At 41.7% G+C, this 19,513-nt stretch overlaps 1 protein-coding gene across 5 annotated transcripts in view; it reads left to right on the forward strand.

The window, feature by feature from the left end:
- The window catches only part of kcnma1a (potassium large conductance calcium-activated channel, subfamily M, alpha member 1a), a 960,366-nt gene that overhangs the window by 880,549 nt on the left and 60,304 nt on the right, over positions 1–19,513 (forward strand). For 3 of the 5 annotated variants that reach the window (XM_063070509.1, XM_063070506.1, XM_063070508.1), the window contains 2 exons: positions 1,844–1,957; positions 18,943–19,026. In XM_063070509.1, the coding sequence (XP_062926579.1) occupies positions 1,844–1,957; positions 18,943–19,026 (198 nt within the window). The remainder of the gene's footprint in view (positions 1–1,843; positions 1,958–18,942; positions 19,027–19,513) is intronic. The other 2 variants (XM_063070507.1, XM_063070510.1) reach the window with 1 other exon arrangement.

The following is a 19,513-nucleotide window of genomic DNA, read 5'->3' on the forward strand; positions in this document are numbered from 1 at the left end:
ATTCAATTCCACGTTTTAAAAAAAAGTTCAATGTATTCTCATTTAATGCTTTTAAATAATTTTGTACCCAGGTATTTGACCTCCTCATTCACTCAGTCACCCTTTTGTGTAAGGTATAGGTAATTTATATAATTGAGTTTGGCAAGGTTCACAGAGCCTGGAGCATATAAAGAACTAAACGACAGTCAGGAAATTTGCATGCAAATAATAAAGACCCTTGGTTCCCTTTTATTAACAGCTGAATGACACATTACCAACAGTTCTTCAACAGAAACTGCTAGCACAAGTTAACTTGGGGGGAGAAACAAGAATTGCCTGGGATAAATGCAATGCTTTGATTGCCTGAACTGATCCTGATCATCTCTGCAGTCATCAACCATTAAGCTTTATCCTTGATATTCAAGTGCACGTGACTCTTCATTTAAACTAAGGCTTTCTAAAAAAAATATGAAATGTGTATACATTTCCATTTGAAAGAAATAATTTCAGAGAGTTTGCTTAAAAAGGTCAATTGGAAGAATGTGATTTTGTTTAAAAACTTTAAGATCAGTATGTTTTAAAGAAAAGATAACAATTCTAAAAGCCAACAGCCAGGGTTTTATTGTGTCAGCATTAACTAATGGCCTCAAGCCCTCTCTAAAAGAACCTGAAGTCTATGTATTATGCATACTGCATTACTGGCTTTAGGTGTTGACTTGTGAACATGGAAAATGAAAAATGTCAAGGTCTATGACTTCAAAAGAAATGGCATGTTTGTGGGTTTTTAGAATGTTGAATGTTAACATTTCTGATAAAAAGGATTTTATGTTCACTGTGTAGTAGTAAAATGGAGAACACGTAAAATTAATATCAGCAACATGACGGGAAACCTGTAAATGCTAAATAGGGATCAAATGACCTTTATTGATTAAATTATTTTGGGTTACTGCTAGTGGGCTTGTCAGTTTGGTAAAACATTAATGCAGGCACCAAAATGAAAATGAATTTGGAAGAAAAGCTTGCAGGATGGAGTTTCTGATCTAAAAAAGATTAGAAAGGAGGGAAGGAACTGGATTTAAGAGAAGCCTCAGGAGTTGCTCTTCAGTGTGCCTTGCATTTCCAAATTGAGGACTGTCTGATCAGTTGAAGCTCATCACTTCAATTAGAATTCTTAACCATTTTTTTGGGGTGTTTGGCTTTAAAGCACGTCACTTCTCTGAACTTAAGATGTTGGCAGCTTCCTTTGTACTGCAGCCCCTCGCTATATCACTCCCTTCAGGAACCATGCGAAAAACATGTTTCTGTAGAGGGGCTGGAGTTTGGATATACTTTATTTATCAGCAACGTATGTTGCATCAAGAACCGTGGTGCATCAGAAAGCTTTATAATGAGGGCTTACGACAGCACTTTTTAGTTTTTCCATTTCAAGCTGATCTTTTTGTGTATTTTGTAGAAATAATAAGTTGCAGTCTGCCAACCCTGCGCATGTATTCATTAGCAAGAAAATACTACTGAGCATTCGGACCTACGATAGGTCTCAATGATTGGAGATCGTTCACACCAACAAGGAGACTATATCAATGAATCACCCACATAGACATGCTACGTTGGCAGTGGAATGTATAACCTGCGGGCTGCCACCAGCACGTCCTTAGGTTGAATTAGTTGTCAATGCAAACGATGCATTTCACTGTGTGTTTCGGTGTACATGTGATAAATAAACAAACAAATAAATAACTGAAGTGATGTACCGTTGCCTCAGAACCAGCGGTGGGATCATCCAGACCGGCCAAGATCCCATGTTCATCTTGCTGATGAGGAGAGATAGATGGTTGATTTTGTGACTTCTTAAATTCTTTCATAGGATTCACACCTCCAGGGATGGACAGAACATCACCAGACAACAGTCCCGTCCACGGACTGGTCCGACAGACCTGCATCACCACAGGAGCCAACATCCCAATGATGACTGAGCTAGGTAAGGGTGTGGGGCTTCTTCCCCTGGACGGGCCATTCTTTATTACTCCATTATTTGCTAACAGTGCATGGAGCATTTCAGTGTGCATGTGCCAAGTTATTCCCGTTGGTCACATGACTTATTTGACATTTGCCAACAGCAATCCCAAGTTATGGACTTGAGATTACGCAACTGAGGTTTTCACCCCAGACACAAACGCAAAGTTTGCAGTTGCAAATTGCATTTGGCTTATGCAGAGTTGCAACAACATTGCGCATTTAACCCTTGCAAATGAGAATGGCTATTATTCCTGAGGTGACATTCCAAGGCTGGTATTTTCATTAATGGTCCTGACTGGTGAAATACCCCAGCAAACATCCATATGGTCCTAACAATAGCTGTGAGAGTCATCGGGAATGGTAATTATTTTCTTTTAGTATGTAGCTGTTAGTTAGCTAGTAATTCCAACTAAAGGTACAAAGGGACTTGGCAGTCTTAGTGCTGGATTCCCTAAAAGTTTACATACAGGTAGAATCAGTGGAAAGGAAGGCAAGTTAGCATTCATTTCAAGAGGACTAGAATATAAAATCAAAAGTGTAATGCTGAGGCTTTATGAGGCATTGGTCGGACTGCACTTGGGCTATTGTGAGCAGTGTTGGGCTCCTTGTGTAAGAAGGGATGTGCTGGCATTGGGAGGGGTCCAGAGAAGGTTCACAAGAATGTTCCTGGGAATGAAAAAGGAGGATAGGGCGCATTTGATGACTCTGAGCATGCACTCACTGGGGTTTAGAAGAATGAGGGGGAGGGATCTCATGGAAACCTACTGAATATCGAAAGGCCTAGATTGTTTGGATGTGGAGAGGATATTTCCTGTTGTGAGGGCCAGAGGGCACAGCCTCAGAATACAAGGATGTCTCTTTAGAACAGAGGTGAGTATGAATTTCTTTAGCGGATGGTGGTGAATCTGTGGAATTGATTGCCGCAGATGGCAGTGGAGATCAAGTCATTTGGTGTATTTAAAGTGAGGGTGACAGATTCTAGATTACTAAGGGTGTCTGAGGTTATGGGGAGAAGGTATGAGAATGGGGTTCAGATGGATAATAAATCGGCCATCATGGCATGTTGGAGCAGACTTGATAGGCTGGATGGCCTAATTCTGCTCCTATGTCTTATGGTCGAATTACATAAAATAACCAGATAAGTTTAGAGATCAAGTATGTTTGTAGAATGGAGATTTACAGTATTACATCTACATTTCCCAGTGATTTGTTTCCAATGGGTTCACCAGTACAAACTTGAATAGGAGCTGGTTGTTGTTATCTGGATATACTTAGTTCTTGATTTGGAGATGTTTCTAAGAACCTGAGAGCAATGGATTTGTTAAAAAGCCTTAGAGCCGGGGTTCCCAACCTTTTGTACGCCTGGAGCCTTACTATTAACTCAGGGGTCCGTGGACTCCAGGTTGGAAACCCCTGCCTTACAGCATGCTCGATCTGTAAAAAGTAGCTATACACTATGGATTCTTTTATTAATCTAATAGAAAAACAATGATGAAACCTCGAAGATGACAACACAGATATGTTGGATGATGACTGAAATCCACACTGACTCCAGCTAAGGGATGAGGACCAGAATTCTGTCCCAGTTTTTCACGGGTTGTTGATATAATGTGTGCAGCCTGTTACAATCTGGTAGATCAAAAGTCCATAGGTAAAGAGCTGACTGTTCAGGAAGCCTTATGATTTTATAGTTCACTATTGAATTCAAAACTAGTTTGGTCTCCACCCCTAATGACCCAGAAATAAATTCAGGAAATGCTACAGATCATTTAGGTCTAAAAGTCGCGGTTCAACCTGTCCTAACTTTCTTCTTGCAGTACACCTACTGTTCCGTGGACAACTGCAGCAACTCAGCTGAGATCACGAATGCAGTGTAGCCCACTCAGTGATCCAGAGACTCAACAACATGTCTCATTGGGTCAACGTTCCTAGATTAGGTAGAAAGCACAATGCTGGCCACATGTATTCTATACTGTGTTTAAATAGATTTTCTGGAAACTGAGAATAATTATCTTTGGTCAGTGTTGCCCCAGCACCAGTAATTTGTTTGTAAATATTGCAATAGTTCCTGACAAAAACACTTGGAAAATATTGTTACAGTTGTGCATAATGACACCGTGAGGAGTGTCAGGAGCAAGATAGACTGGCTGGTTAAATGGTGTTGCAGCAACAACTGTGTACACAGCATTAGTAAGACCAAGGAATTGATGGTTGACTTCAGGAAGGGAAAGTTGAGGGAACGCACACCAGTCCTCATCGAGAGATCAGGAGTGGAAAGTGTGAACAACAGGAATTCTGCAGATGCTGGAAATTCAAGCAACACACATCAAAGTTGCTGGTGAACGCAGCAGGCCAGGCAGCATCTATAGGAAGAGGCGCAGTCGACGTTTCAGTGAGCGCTTTCAAGTTCCTAGGTGTCAACATCTCCGAGGATCAATCCAGGGCCCAACATATGGATGCAATCAGAAAGAAGCCATGACAACGGCTACATTTCATTAGGAGTTTGAGGAGAATTGGGAAGTTGTAAACTCTGCCAGCTTTATTATGGGCAGCAGCAAGGACACCTTCAAAAGGCAATGTCTCAGAAAAGTGGGATCCATCATTAAGGACCCTCATCACCCGGGACATGCCCTCTTCTCATTGCTACCATTAAGGAGGAGGCACAGGAGCCTAAAGAGACACACTCAACTTTTCAGGAACAACTTATTCCTCTCCACCATCAGATCTCTGAATGGACAATACCTCAGTATTTTTTCCTCTCTTTTTGCACTTATTATATAATTTAATTTTTGTTTTTATATATACTCTCCGTAATTTATAGATTTTATTATTATGTATTGCAATGTACTACTGCTGCAAAACAACAAATTTCAGGACATATGACAGTGATATTAAATCTGATTCTGATTTGACATAGGAGCAAAATTAGGCCATTAGGTTCATTGAATCTGCTCCGCTATTCCATCATGACTGATGTATTATTCCTCTCAACCCCGTTCTTCTGCCTTCTCCCCATAACCTTTGATGCTGCTTCCAATCAAGAATCTATCAACCTCCACTTTAAATATACCCAATGACTTGGCCTCCACAGCCATCTGTGGCAATGTACAAAATGACATTGTTATAAATCATTCCTTTGATTTTTCTTTCCATAAGTGAGTCACATTATTTCTTGCAACCTGATGTTTTTTATTGCTGACAAGTGATACGCAGTCAAGTGATAGCTCTGGCCAAGGATCAAAGCAAAGCTTCTCCTTGGCATTGAAGCAGCATTCAGTAATCCTTGCCATGTACTTCTGATCAGCACTTAAGTGAGGTGAGCTCACTAGCAGCAGGGTTTGCAAACGCAAAGTAAAGAAATAATCTTAGAAAGGATTCTTAAAAATCCTAGTAATAATTACTGTTAGCAGACTAAATATCACATACACTCAGAAGCCACTTTATTAGGTACCTCTTGTTCATGGTTTTCTGCTGCTGTAGCCCATCCTTTTCATGGTTTGATATCTTATGTGTTCAGAGATGCTCTTCTGCAAACCATTGTTGTAATGCCTAGTTATTTGAGTTACCAGCAACTTCCTGTCAGCTTGAACCTGTCTGAACATTCTCCTCTGACCCCTTTCATTAACAAGGCATTTTTGCCCACAGAACTGCCGCTCACTGGATGATTTTTGTTTTTCACACCATTGTCTGTAAACTCTGGAGATTGTTATGCTTGAAAATCCCAGGAAATCAGCAATTTCTGTGAAACTCAAACTACCCAGCCTGGCACCAAGAATCATTCCACAGTCAAAGTCATTTAGATTACATTTCTTCCCCATTCTGAGGTTTGGGCTGAACAACAACTGAACCTCACGACCATGTCTGCATGCTTTTGTGCACCTAATAAAGTGGCCACTGAGTGTACTTGATTAGCATTTCCTTGACTCTACCTTCTGCCTCACATCAAGTCCTTCAGACATAGAACATAGGATATAGAATGTTATAGTACAGTACAAGCCATTTGGCCTGTGATGTGCTGACCTTTTAAGATCAATCTAACTCTTCTCTCCCACATAGCCCTCCATTTTTCTATCATCCACGTAGCTATCTAACAGTTTTTGAAGTGCCTTTAATGTAGCTACTTCCACCACCATCCCTGGCAGCACGTTCCACACATCCATCACTCTCAGTGTAAAAACAAAACCTACCTCTGACATATCCCCTACATCCCTAGGCCAAGTTTTTTTTTTCTTTCTTGCCTTGTTCAGGGTCGTGAACATTTATATTTTTGACAGTGCAAAGCAGCTACTATTGGATTAAATTTTAATAACTACCTCTTCATGTTTCTCACTCCTTGTTCTTTAATTCAAGGCACTAGTAGTTTAAAAAGTCAGAAAGTCTCTGTATTAAGGCTACTAGCAAGGATTATTACATTTACTGCCCATTGTGCATAGTGTGGTTAACATATATAAAATATACAGAAAAAAACTACAAAAATGTAATTACAGAGGATACAGCCCAGTCGATCACAGGTACAGCCCTACCACCGTTGAGCACATTTGCAAAGAATGCAGTCACCAGAAACCATCAAAGTCCCCTACCATCCAGGCTATGCTTTCTTCTCACTGCTGCTATCAGAAGGAAGTACAGGAACCTCAAGTCCCACACCACCAGATTCAGGAACAGTTATTGATCCTCAGCCATCAGGCTCTTGAACCAGAGTGGATAACTTCACTTACCCCAACACTGAAGTGATTCCACAACCTATAGACTCACTTCTAAGGACTCTACAACTTGTGTTCTCAGTATTGCCTTATTTATTTATTTGTTTCTTTGCTTATTTATTTATTCTTCTCCATTGTTTTTGTATTTGCACAGTTTGTACATTGGTTGTTTGTCCCTCTCTGTAGTGTGTGGTTTTTCATTGATTCTATTGTGTTTCTTTCTATTTTCTATGAATACCTGTGAGAAAATTAATCTCAGGGCATCATATGCTGATGTATATGCACTTCGATAATAAATTTACTTTGAACTTTGATACTTCTCAGTAATTAATTGCAATTATTCCCCAATGAAGGGTGAGTTATTAGATTAGATTAGATTCAACTTTATTGTCATTGTGCTGAGTACAGATACAAAGCCAATGAAATGCAAAGAATAGTGTTATTTACAAAATAACTGCGAAGAAAAGGTAAGAGCTACAGCACACAAATATAAAAGTACTGAGACAGTACAATACGGATGCAATGCTGCTTAGCGCTGTGATGTGAGGTTCAGCAGGGTCACAGCCTCAGGGAAGAAGCTCTTCCTGTGCCTGCTGGTGCGGGAGCGGAGGCTCCTGTAGTGCCTACCGGATGGGAGGAGAGTGAAAAGTCCATGGTTAGGGTGAGATGCATCCTTGATAATGCTTTTCGCCCTGCCCTGTCAGTGTTTATGGTAGATGTTCTCAATGGTGGGCAACTGGGTGCCGATAATTTGCTGGGCAGTTTTCACCACATGCTGGAGTGCTTTGCGGTCCGATACGGGACAATTGCCATACCACACTGAGATGCAGTTGGTGAGTATGCTCTCAATGGTACGGCAGTAAAAGTCCGTCAGTATCCTGGGACAGAGGTGAGCTTTCTTGATGCTCCGCGGGAAATAAAGGCGCTGTTGCGCCTTTTTGATCAGGATGGAGGAGTTCAGGGACCAGGTGAGATCCTTGGAAATGTGGACACCAAGGAATTTGAAGCTTGATGCATGCTCCACTACAGCTCCGTTGATGTAGATGGGGACGTGAGTGTGGCTCCTAGCATGCCTGAAGTCCACAATGATCTCCTTGGTCCTCTGGGTGTAAGGGCCAGGTTGTTGTTGACATACCACGTGGCCAGGTGCTGGACCTCGTCCCTGTAGGCTGTCTTGTCATCCCCTCTGATCAGGCCAACCACCGCAATGGGTCCATACCCTTGTATTTGTCCTTTGACATTGATGGGGAAGAGAAGTTTTTTCTCCCACCGACAGCCCTATGGCATAGTTAACATCCCGGACATTTATCACGAACTGGTGGCAATTATTTACTAACAAAGGGAAGTGTGTATGATGTGCCTGAGTCCTCATGATTGGTCTTTAATGTTACTAATTGAGTAAAGAACCATTCACTCCCATCAACACCTTTTGCTCTCGTCAAGTAAATAGGACTTTGGAAATGGAAGTGTGGAGTAACTAATAAATGAACTTTGACAAACTTCTGTAGATGCACAGTGGAGAGTATCCTAATTGGTTGCATGACTTCCTGATGTGGAAATACCAATGCCAAGATTGGAACAGGCAACAGAAATTGGTGGATTCAGCCCAGTCCATCACAGGCAAGGCCCTCCCCACCACTGAGTACTTTTACATGGAGAGCTACTGCCATAACAAAGCATCACCCATCACCAAGGACACCCACCATCCAGGCCATGCTCTCTTCTCACTACTATCATCGGGCAGGAGATAGAGAAGCCTTGCATCCCACACTACCAAATTCAGAAACAGTCATTACCTTACAGTCATCAGGCTCCTGAACCGGAATGCAGAGCTTCATTCACCTTTACTCTGAACTGATTCTAAGACCAGGAGACTCACTTCAAAGACTCTACAATTCATATTCTCAGTCTTATTTTCATTTTGCACATTGTCTTCTTTTGAACATTGGTTGTTTGGTAGTCTTTGTTTATGTACAGCTTTCATAGAATTCTATTGTTTTTTTTTTCTTTTTCTGTAAATGCCTGCAAGAAAATAAATTTCAAAGTAGTGTATGGCAAGACATATGTACTTTGATAATAAGTTTACTTTTAACTTTGAGCTAAACTGTCTTCTACTGCATGCTCTGCAGGAAGCAGAGGTTCTTCTGGGCTCATGGAAGCTCAGGTCAGCTTGGAGAATTTAACCTTCTGAAGCTGAGTGTTAGCTTAATGTACTCACTTCTGTGTAAATTATATGAAAACCCTAGGGTATCAAATAGAACTCCCGTGACTCATCTCCAAATCCTTATTGTTTCTGATTTCATCGCAAGTGCTTCACCACTTTAATTTGTTTCTAACAGTGGTAAGACACACATTTATAATATGCTTTCTCTCATTGCAACACCTCAATGAATTATTTTCATCAGTGGTTAACAACCGTGACGTGATTAGTGCAAGTTCACCAGGAGCTAATTGTAATTAGTTACTGATAAATGTTTAGGATGCGTTATGCATGTCATGTGTAATCTGTAGTGGTTGTAAAATTCCTTTTTTTTTCTTTTATTATGTGGTATGCACACTGGCAATCTTAATGGAGACACTTGCTGAGATTTAAATCTACTATCGCCTTGTGAGTCATTGTGTTAAAGAACAGGAACCTGGGGAACGTTGTGAGTTGATGCCTAAGCTCGGAATTAGTAGACAATAACATTACATGTAATGCCATGGCGTTAGTGCTGCTTAAATAACCCAGTATCTGGGAGCCAGATGCTGGTCCTGGGTAGAAAATTACAACATGATTTCTATGTGCTGTAAACGGATGAATTTATTTCATAGATGTGGCACTCCAAGTGCAAATGAAACTGGAGCCATAAAGTTGGGTTTACTGTTTCACGCTGGAAGAACTCCTAGTTGTGTTCTGACAACATCTCATTGCTGCTTCTCTCCTGGTAAAATCCCAATAAAATCCTACAGTCGGACTCTGCAAGTGGGAAGTTGCTTGAAGATCGTCATTTAATGGTCGTCATTTGGCCCATCATGTCTACAGCAGATATGTATCAAATCAGTGAAAATACTGTGAGATCCACAGAATGGGGAGTATAGACAGGCTTTTTCCACTAAGGTTGGGTGAGACTAGAACTATAGGTCATAGGTTAAGGGAGAAAGATGAAAAGTTTAAGGAGTACCCGAGGGAGAACTTCTTCACTTCGAAGGTGGTGCAAGCATGCTCTGAGCTTCCTTCGGAAGTGCATTCGATAGCAGCATTTGGAAGAAATTTGTATTAAGTACATAGGTGGAAGGGGTATGGAGGGCAATGATCCAGGTGGAGGTCAATGGTACTAGGCACAATAATAGTTCAACATGGACTAGATGTTCTGAAGGGCCTGTTTCAGAGCTGTGATGCTCTGTGACTTACTGAAAGTAACCTTTTAAGTGAATGGAAGAATGCTGAATACACCCATTGTGGCTGGTGTACAGCTGGGACTTGGATGTGTAATGTTTCCAGAACCTCAGCTCGGTGGTTTATACAATGTGGCATAAATATTCCACAATTCCAGACTGAAGTCTGTAGCTGTAGAAGCATAGAGTATGTATTGCATAGACAGCAGCTTGTTAGCAGTTCTGTGTGCTAACCCTCAGCACCTTTCACCCACCATGGACAGCACCGGAGGTCACGATTTAGTCCAGTCTTCTGCTTCACTCTTGGCTCAGTGAAGATCCTCCGGCAAATGGAATCGAGTTCGAGTTCAAGTTCATAGTCATTCAACTATACGCATGAATACAGCTAAATGAAACCGTTCCTCCGGAGTCAAAGTGCAAAACACAGTACATATAGTCACACAGAGCACATATAATTATCATTATAGTCACACAATGCACATATAGTTTCACATCACTACCTATCAGATCCCTTGCAGTCTCTCCACTGATTTTAACTTGCCCTATGGGATTTATCAAACAAGTTAAGGACAGTGACAACTATTGTTCTTCATGGTATCTACACACAGATGTAACAAAACATAAATTACATCACATATTTTGACTGTCCATGTAAACCAGAGAAAAATACTCTAACTCTGCTAGTATTGTCGCCTTCCTTTAAACATCATTCCTATAAGCCAAAGCGTAATCCACCCAATTATCCATTACTTGGGAACTTATCCAAAAGAATCATAGAGAGTAAACTCAGCTAAACATTTTTTTCTCCAAGAATAACCTACTGCTAATCCTGTGACATCTGTTGTCTACCACTGCTGCTCAGACTTTTAATATTCAGTTATGGGACATTGGTGCCGCTGACGAGTCTGTCATTTATTGACCATCACCAGTTGCCCTGGAGAAGTTAGTGTTGAGTCTTCTTGTCAGAACAGAGCTGCTCGATGGGCCATTTCAGCACTCGTGTTGATGTGGTTTGGTCTCACATATAAGCCAAACACATGACGGGTGTCTTAAAAAAGCAGATGGATTTTTTTGTGACAGTTTTGAGGTTTCATGGGCAAATTATTTTTGTTATGATTCCAGATCATTATGCCAAATTTAAATTCCCCATCTGTCAGGTTGGGATTCGTACTCCTGCCTTTGGACAATTACTCTTGCCCTCTGGATAACTTAAAAATTGTAATTTTATAATTAAGCTGTAATGATTGCTCATCGTAAATGCCACGTAAACCAGCCAGTTAAAGTAGATGTAAAGGAATAAATATGTTCAGTTGTTCTGGCTTCTTCCCACTCCCCCTCCCACTTCCTTTCCAGCCCAAAATGTCAACTGTTTATTCATTTCCATAGATGCTGCCTGACCTGCTGAGTCCCTCTAGAATTATGTGCGTGTTGCTCTGGATTTCCAGCACCTGCAGAACCTCTTGTATTCAGTTGTTCTGAAGAAGGGTCTCAGCTCTTCTTCAGAACATTTGAAGAGGCGATTTTCTCATGTCAGTTGTTCTATGATGCTTTTGAGATCTACGCATCTATTAAGGGCAAAGTTTACTTTTATTTCAACTTAAAAGCATGACTTAGTCAACAGCTTGTGCCCTGATGCGACTGCCTTGGTAGTGTAGGGGTTTATTCCCGCTATACTGAGTATCTAGCAGAATGCCCCATCCAGCCAATCTCTTGCTCTATTTTGGATCCTAATCTGACCAATTATTTATCTGCCTTTTCTTAACCAGATCTTGCTTTTCTCTAAGTCTTTGTTCAATCAGGAATAAATCTAGTTCCTCCTTGAATACCAGAAGTGAAGCAACATGTACACCACCCAGTGACAATCAATAGTGTATAACAGGCCAATGCTAAAGCAATCTGAGTTACTTGTTCTGACGTGTTAGTCCGTGGTCTTCTCTACTGCCATAATGAGGCCTGTCTCAGGTGAAAGAGCAACACCTCATATTCCATCTGGGTAGCCTCCAACCTGATGGCATAAACATCAATTTCTCTAACTTTCGGTAACTTTTCCCCCTCCCCCTTCCGTCTTCTTTTATCCCCCACCTTGCCCCACCTTACCTCTTCTCTTCTTTTCTCCTCACCTGCCTGTCGCCTCCCCCTTGCTGCCCCTCCTCCTTCCCGTTTCCCTCATGGTCCATTCTCCTTACCTCCCAGGTTCTTACTTCATTACCCTCCTCCCCCACCCACCTGGCTTCACCTATCACCTTCCAGCTTGCGCCCCTTCGCCTCCACCCTGCTTCTTATTCTGGTTCCCTCCCACTTCCTTTCCAGTCCTGATGAAGGGCCTCGGCTGGAAACATCAACTGTTTATCCAGATAGTTTAGGGGAATGGGCAGAGAAGTGGCAAATGAAATACAATGTTGGAAAGTGTATGGTCATGCACTTTGGTGGAAGAAATAAACGGGCAGACTATTATTTAGATGGGGAGAGAATTCAAAATGCAGAGATGCAAAGGGACTTGAAAGTCCTTGTGCAAGACACCCTAAAGTTTAATCTCCAGGTTGAGTCGGTTGTGAAGAAGGTGTATGGAATGTTGGCATTCATTTCTAGAGGTATAGAATATAAGAGCAGGGATGTGATGTTGAGGCTCTATAAGGCACTCATGAGACCACACTTCGAGTATTGTGTGCAGTTTTGGGCTCCTTATTTTAGAAAGGATATACTGACATTGGAGAGGGTTTAGAGAAGATTCACGAGAATGATTCCAGGAATGAAAGGGTTACTGTATGAGGAAAGTCTGGCAGCTCTTGGGCTGTATTCCCTGGAGTTCAGGAGAATGAGGGGGATCTCATAGAAACATTCTCAATGTTAAAAGGCCTGAGCAGATTAGATATGGCAAAATTATTTGTCATGGTAGGGGATTCCAGAACAAAAGGGCATGACTTCAGGATTGAAGACGTCCTTTTAGAACTGAGATGCAGAGAAATTACTTTAGTCAGAGGGTGGTAACTCTGTGGAATTTGTTGCCACGAGCAGCTGTGGAGGCCAAGTCATCGGGTGTATTTAAGGCAGAGATAGATAGGTTCTTGATTAGCCAGGGCATCAAAGGGTATGGAGTGAAAGCAGGGGAGTGGGGATGACTGAATGAAGTGGATCAGCCCATGATTGAATGGCAGAGCAGACACGATGGGCCGAATGGCCTACTTCTGCTCCTATATCTTATGGTCTTAGCCACCTGACCTGCGGAGTTCCCCCAGCATTTTGTGTGTGTTGCTCTGAATTACGTGTTACCATGACTACCAGTCATTTTGTTCTTGTCCGCACCTATCTCAATATCCAGCCTTTTGATGCAGAACTTGTGGAGAAGACGGAATCTGATAGGGGAAGAGAGTAGACAGTAGGAGAAAAGGAAGGTGGAGGGGACACAGCAGGAAGTAATAGTCAGGTGAGAAGAGGTAAAAATCAGATTCCCTTAATATGTGGGCTAAATTTTATGCATTTGCTTGAAGACCACGTGGAGTTACTAATCTATTTTTCTTTCATAATATAGTGAACACACATAGAATAAGTAAGGTCAACATTGTATTAGATATAAAAAAAATGCACCTACATTATTACTTCATATTAGCAAATAATTTTACCAGTCTCATCAGGGTAATCCCTTTGCACTCTGCTTCACGGTCCCTGGACTACATTCTCACCGATCAGTGCTTTATAGCTTTTTTCCCACTGCAACAAACAGATTGTCCCCTGGACCTGTCAGGAAGAGAATAAACAAAAACTTCTCAGAAGAACAGGAGTGAAATGTTTCTCTGCTCCAGAGACCAGCCTGTAGGTTGCCTGAATCCCGGGGAAACCAGCTTCCAAGAGGCATATTTACTACTCCTTATCTGATTTTAGATTCACAGGAAGCACGGAGTTGCCCTGAGCTGTTAACCAAGTTTTAACTAAACATCTTAATTAATTTGTATTTTGATCAGCTCGATGGGGAAAATGAGCATTGAACCATGAAATACTGTATGCCAAGTGCCTTTGAGCAAAATCTCTTTTAAACCAGAATTTAAACTTTATTTAACAGAGAATTAATAGTGATCCTTTCTGTAAGGGTTTAATGTAAGAAAAATTTAACTGCACATTCTAAGAGATTGACTAGAGCTGACAATGTGTCCATTGACGAATGAGTTTTTTCACTTCAGTTGGTTTATTGTTCTTTGTATTTGTAATACAGACTGCCCATGGTGTAGGAAACCAGGGTGCCTTTCTTGCCATTGCTTTGCAGATTGTATTTCTCCATCATACCAATAACCTTGGTGAATTCAATAATTTTGGAGCAATTCCACATTAATTTTCTGTAACTGTATGCAGAACAACAATCTGATACAAAATGTACCTACTCCTAAACTCAGTCCTATCTTGCAACATTGCTTTTGGATCTCAGGTGGAGATACAGTACTGCTTCACTGCTCTATATAAAGTTGTACAAGGCATTGATGAGGCTGCGTTTGGAAGGTTGTATTCAGTTTACATCACCCTGCTATAGGAGTGATGTCCTTAAGCTGGAAAGGGTGCAGAAGGGATATATGAGGACATTGCCAGGATTCGAGGAGCTCTGTTATGGAAAGAAGCTGACCAGGTCAGGACTTTATTCATTACAAGGGAGAATGAGATGTGACCTTTTAGAGTTGTATAAAACCATGAAGGGTACAGGTAGCATGAATTTGCACAAGCTTTTCCCCCATCATTGAGGACTCAAGAACTAGAGGGCATATTGTAGATTTAGGGTGAGCAGGAAGACAGGTAATAGGAACCTCAGGGGCTATATTTTCACCCAGAGAGTGGTCAGTATATGGAAACAGCTGCCAGAGGTAGTGGTTGAGGCAGATACATTAACAAGATTTAAAAAAAAAACTTGAACAGCTCTGTGGATGGAAAAGGTTGAGAGAGCTATGAGCCAAAAATGGACAAATGGGGCTAATTTATAAACACAAGTTCAGTGAGACCCTCTCTCACTGCTCCTCTTTGTGGTTTCTGCTGCTGAGTTCAGTGGGACTAATTTCGGTGAGAATTTGGGCAGCATGCACCAGCTGAGATCTGTTATGAGGAACCTATTTCTGTGCAGGATGACTCCAGGACTCAAAGGCTTTGATTTGTTGCTGCAACACTCAGACCTAGCAAGATTTCCAAATCAAAAATGGTGTTGTTTCCTTTGGCTGTTGGGTGTTTCTGTTTACAAGACAAATTTCAGACGTAAAGCTACAAAGGAAACATCATTTACTGAAAATAGCTGACTTCAAAATCACAGCAGTGGCTGGTACAATGTTTCAAAAATACTACCGCAAGGTTTACAGAGTTCACCTACACTAGGATGGTGTTTCTGATGTTAGTGCTTTTCTGAAATACAGATGGACTGCCGGAAACATACAGGAACACAAACGCAAAATCACAAGAGATTCTGCAGATGCTGTAAATCTAGAGTGGCACACACTTAGGAATAAACAGTCAATGTGATGGGCTGAGGCCCTTCATCAGGACTGGGAAGGAAGGGGAAAGAAGCCAGAATAAGAAGGTGTGGGAAGGAGAAAGAGAACAAGCTGGTAGGAGATGGGTGAAATCCGATGAGGGGGAAGGTGGGTGGATGGGGGAAAGGGTTAAAGTGAAAAGCTGGGAGGTAATAAGTGAAAAGGAAGGAATTTCATAGGAGAGGGGAATGGATCATGGGAGAAAGGGAGGGGAGAGGAGCACTAGAAGAGGATGGGCAGGTGAGAGAAGAAGCAGTAAGAGGGAAGCCAGAATGGGGAATGGAAAGACAGAGAAAGGGGAGGGGGGAAGAAATTACCACAAGAAATCGATGTTGTGCACCTCACTGTAAAACTGCACACTTACCCAAAATTTCTGGAGTCAGATTGTAATGCAATGAATCTTCCTGACTGTGTCTGGTGAGTCAGACAGGAGCCTCCAGACATTCAGAGTGGAGCAAGGCCTAGACCCAGTCTGAGACAAACTCAGAACAGACTCTGGGGTGCTTGTCACCAAGCCACACTACTGAACTCCATCTGGCACGGAGTCAAGAGTTCGTAGAGTCACTGAACATTTACAACACAGTAAGGTCATCATGTCTGTGCTGTATGATAGAATTATTCAACTTAATCCCACCTTCAGGCACTGGGTCCATTAACACTGCAGGTCACAGCGCTTCAAGTACGCATGAAAATACTGCTTAAGTATGAGCAGGGTTACATCCCCTGCACCCCTTCAGGCCCTGAGTAACAAACTGAAGCCTCTCACCCTTCAGAAAAAGGTGAATTATTATCACACTTTGATGTTTTTTTATTTTTTATTTTTTTTTAATAAGTTACTTAGATTTTATTTTATTAGTCCCGATGAAGGGCCTCGGACCAAACCTTCAACTGTTTCTTCCCCTCCAGAGATGCTGCCTGACTTTCTGAGTTTGTGTCTGTGTTGCTCAAGATTTTCTGCATCTGCAGAATCTCTTGTATTTAGGTTTTATTAATTTATTTAAAACATCTCAAATATGTTCATATTTAACAGAAAGCAAAACTCTGGAGAAAAAGACCATAAGACATGGAGCAGAAATAGGCCCATTGCTTTTGCTCTGCAATTCTATCATGGCTAATTCATTGTCCTTCTCAAACCCATTCTCCTGCCTTCCTGCCCCCCCCCACCATCACCCCCGTACCCCTTGATGCCCCAACTAACCCTGATTTTGCCTGCTGTCACCAGTTGCTCAGAGGCCAGAACCTGAACAATAGAGGCCTTGGGCACTGAGGCCCAGCAAATTCTGCTTCGGCAGGTACAAGCAAGTTACAAACCCGATTCAGCATAATCCAGCCCATGACTTTCTCCATGTCTAGCCCCAATTTATAGCATCAGTGTTCAGCAACTTGAGTACTTCATCTCCTGCTAAAAAAAAGTCTAAAGATTGCAGCTTGTAGAAGATAAAAAGACCAAATTTCAAGTGTTGAATATAAACATGACCATTCATATAAAGCTGTCAACATCACTGAATCATAAACAGACAGCTATATCTCTTGTGAGATGACCTCCATAACCTGCAAGCTATTAATTTGTTTTGACCTATAAGCAGAGTATTGCATTGTTCCTTCTACTGTCTTCTGATCAAATTAAACAAAAAATTTATCTCAGCTCTTGCCGGGACTTGCAGCTGCTCTGTTTAGAACATAGAACAGACAGCACTGCTATAGATTCTTCAGTCCATGATTTGTGCTGAACTGATTAAAGCTAATATTGCCTAATTAAACTATTTCCTTCTACTATCTGTAAGACATAGGATCAGAATTAGGCAACTTGGCCCATCGAGTCTGCTCTGCCTTTACATCATAGCTGATTTATTATCCCTCTCAACCCTGTTCTCCCCATAACTTTTGATATCCTTACTAATCAAGAACCCATCAACCTTTGCTTTAAGTATATCCAATGACTTGGCCTCCACAGCGGTCTGTGGTAATGAATTCCAGATTCACTATCCTCTGGCTAAAGAAATTTCTCCTCATCATCCGTGTCCTAAAAGGCCACCTTGTATTCTGAGGTTGTGTCCTCTGGTCCTACACTTCTCCACCATATGAAACTTCGTCTCCGTGTCCACTCTGTCTAAGCCTTTCAATATTCAATAGGTTTTAATGAAATCACCCTCCCTCACTCTTCTAAACTCCAGTGAGAGTACAAGCCCAGAGCCATCAAATGTTCCTCATACGTTAACCCTTTCATTCTTGTGAACCTTCATTAGATACGCTCCAAAGCTAGCAAACCTTTTGTTAGTTAAAGTGTCAAAATTTGTACCCCACTAACCCAAACCCAAGTACTTCTGTGCTACAAATACTTCCAGGTTTACATAGACGCACATCATCTGTATGCTCAGTAGCAATGCAAGCCACTGAGCACCTTACTATTAAGCATTGGACTTGTTGGCAGGGGTTGTTTATGCTTATGTGATTTCTGCTGACAGGAGCTGAATGACAGTGGTAATTTTCATAATAATAACTTCACTGGAGTTTTTCTTTCAAGGACACCAAGCAGTTTTCATTGAAGTATTGTCTTGTATTCCTGGGGGCGGAGGGCGGGAGAGAGGGAGAGAGAAGTACCTCACAGGAAGGAGCCGTGCGGAGTGGTACCCAGCGCTTGGAGTTTATTTCGCCTGATGCGACCTGGTAGTGGTGAAGAGGAGCCACGATGGCGTAGCAGTTAGCGCAGCGCTATTACAGCTCGGAGTACGGAGTTCAATTCCGGTGCCTTCTGTAAGGAGTTTGTATGTTCTCCCCGTGACTGCGTGGGTTTCCTCCTGGTGCCCCGGTTTCCTCCCACAGTCCAAAGATGTAACGGTTCGTAGGTTAATTGGCCAATGTAAATTGTCCTGTGATTAGGTTAGGGTTAAGTAGGTAGGTTGCTGAGCAACATGGCTCATTGGGCTGGGAGGGCCTGTTCGGCATTGTATCTCAAAATAAAAAGAAACAAGGTTTAAGACTTCTGACTGCAGTCCCTCTGTTGTTACCAAGCACTGGGCATTATCAAAGATAGCACTAACCTTGGATATGCTAACCCTCCCCTCCACCACCCAGTCCAATGCCCTTGTTCTCAGGTAACGGCGTTCAGTAAAGAAGAGGAAAAACTCAGAGAGGAACTTACAATGGACATCTCAGTAGTTGGGGTCCATATACAAATACGTCCAAGCTTATAGGTACTTCAAGCTAGTTCTCCTTTGTAGCTAATTAACAAACACCTTTTCTTCATTTAGAAACTGTAACTATTTGATAAATTACTGCTCCATATTGAAAGTATTACCTACAATATGTGTTCTCTTTTCTTGTGTCTTTTGTACTCTCCTGTTTACCAATTTCTCATTCATTATTAGTTAAACCTGGCAAATTGCTCCCTTTGGTTTCATTCAGTCAGGAAAAAAACACTGGAGCCAACATCCCAATGATAACTGAGCTGGGTAAGCAGTCCCTTTCTCTTCTTACACAGCCTCACCTCACTCCATAGCTCTCTTTGCATTTGGCTGAAAGGGATTTTTCTCCGCTGCTGCACTTTTTCTTTTGCTAGCTGTGATTGACGTTCGCTGCCTTGGCTATGTCCTTTTAATTTCACCCCCCCCCCCAACAGTTAATATTATTTTCACAAAGCGTCTCTTGTTCCCCTTGCCCTCTGACCTTGCTGTTATTTTCCCCATAGTATTGTGTCTTGCAGTTTGCTGTAGCATCTTTATTGGCCTCTGTCATGCTGACTGACGGTTCTTTCTAAAGCTCTTCTCAGATGTCTGAGAAAAGGGAAACAGACTTCAGAACAAATTCTTTATTTCTACTAGATTTACTCTCTGAAGGCAAAGTTCGGGGGTTGTAACGCAGAGACTAACGTCCAGTTGCTTATCACTGTGCATGGAATTACTGTATTAAGTAAATGAGTGCAAAGTTTTGACATTGCAG

The sequence above is a fragment of the Mobula hypostoma genome, chromosome 18, assembly GCF_963921235.1.
Source record: "Mobula hypostoma chromosome 18, sMobHyp1.1, whole genome shotgun sequence".
In the NCBI taxonomy this organism is placed as follows: Eukaryota; Metazoa; Chordata; class Chondrichthyes; order Myliobatiformes; family Myliobatidae; genus Mobula; species Mobula hypostoma.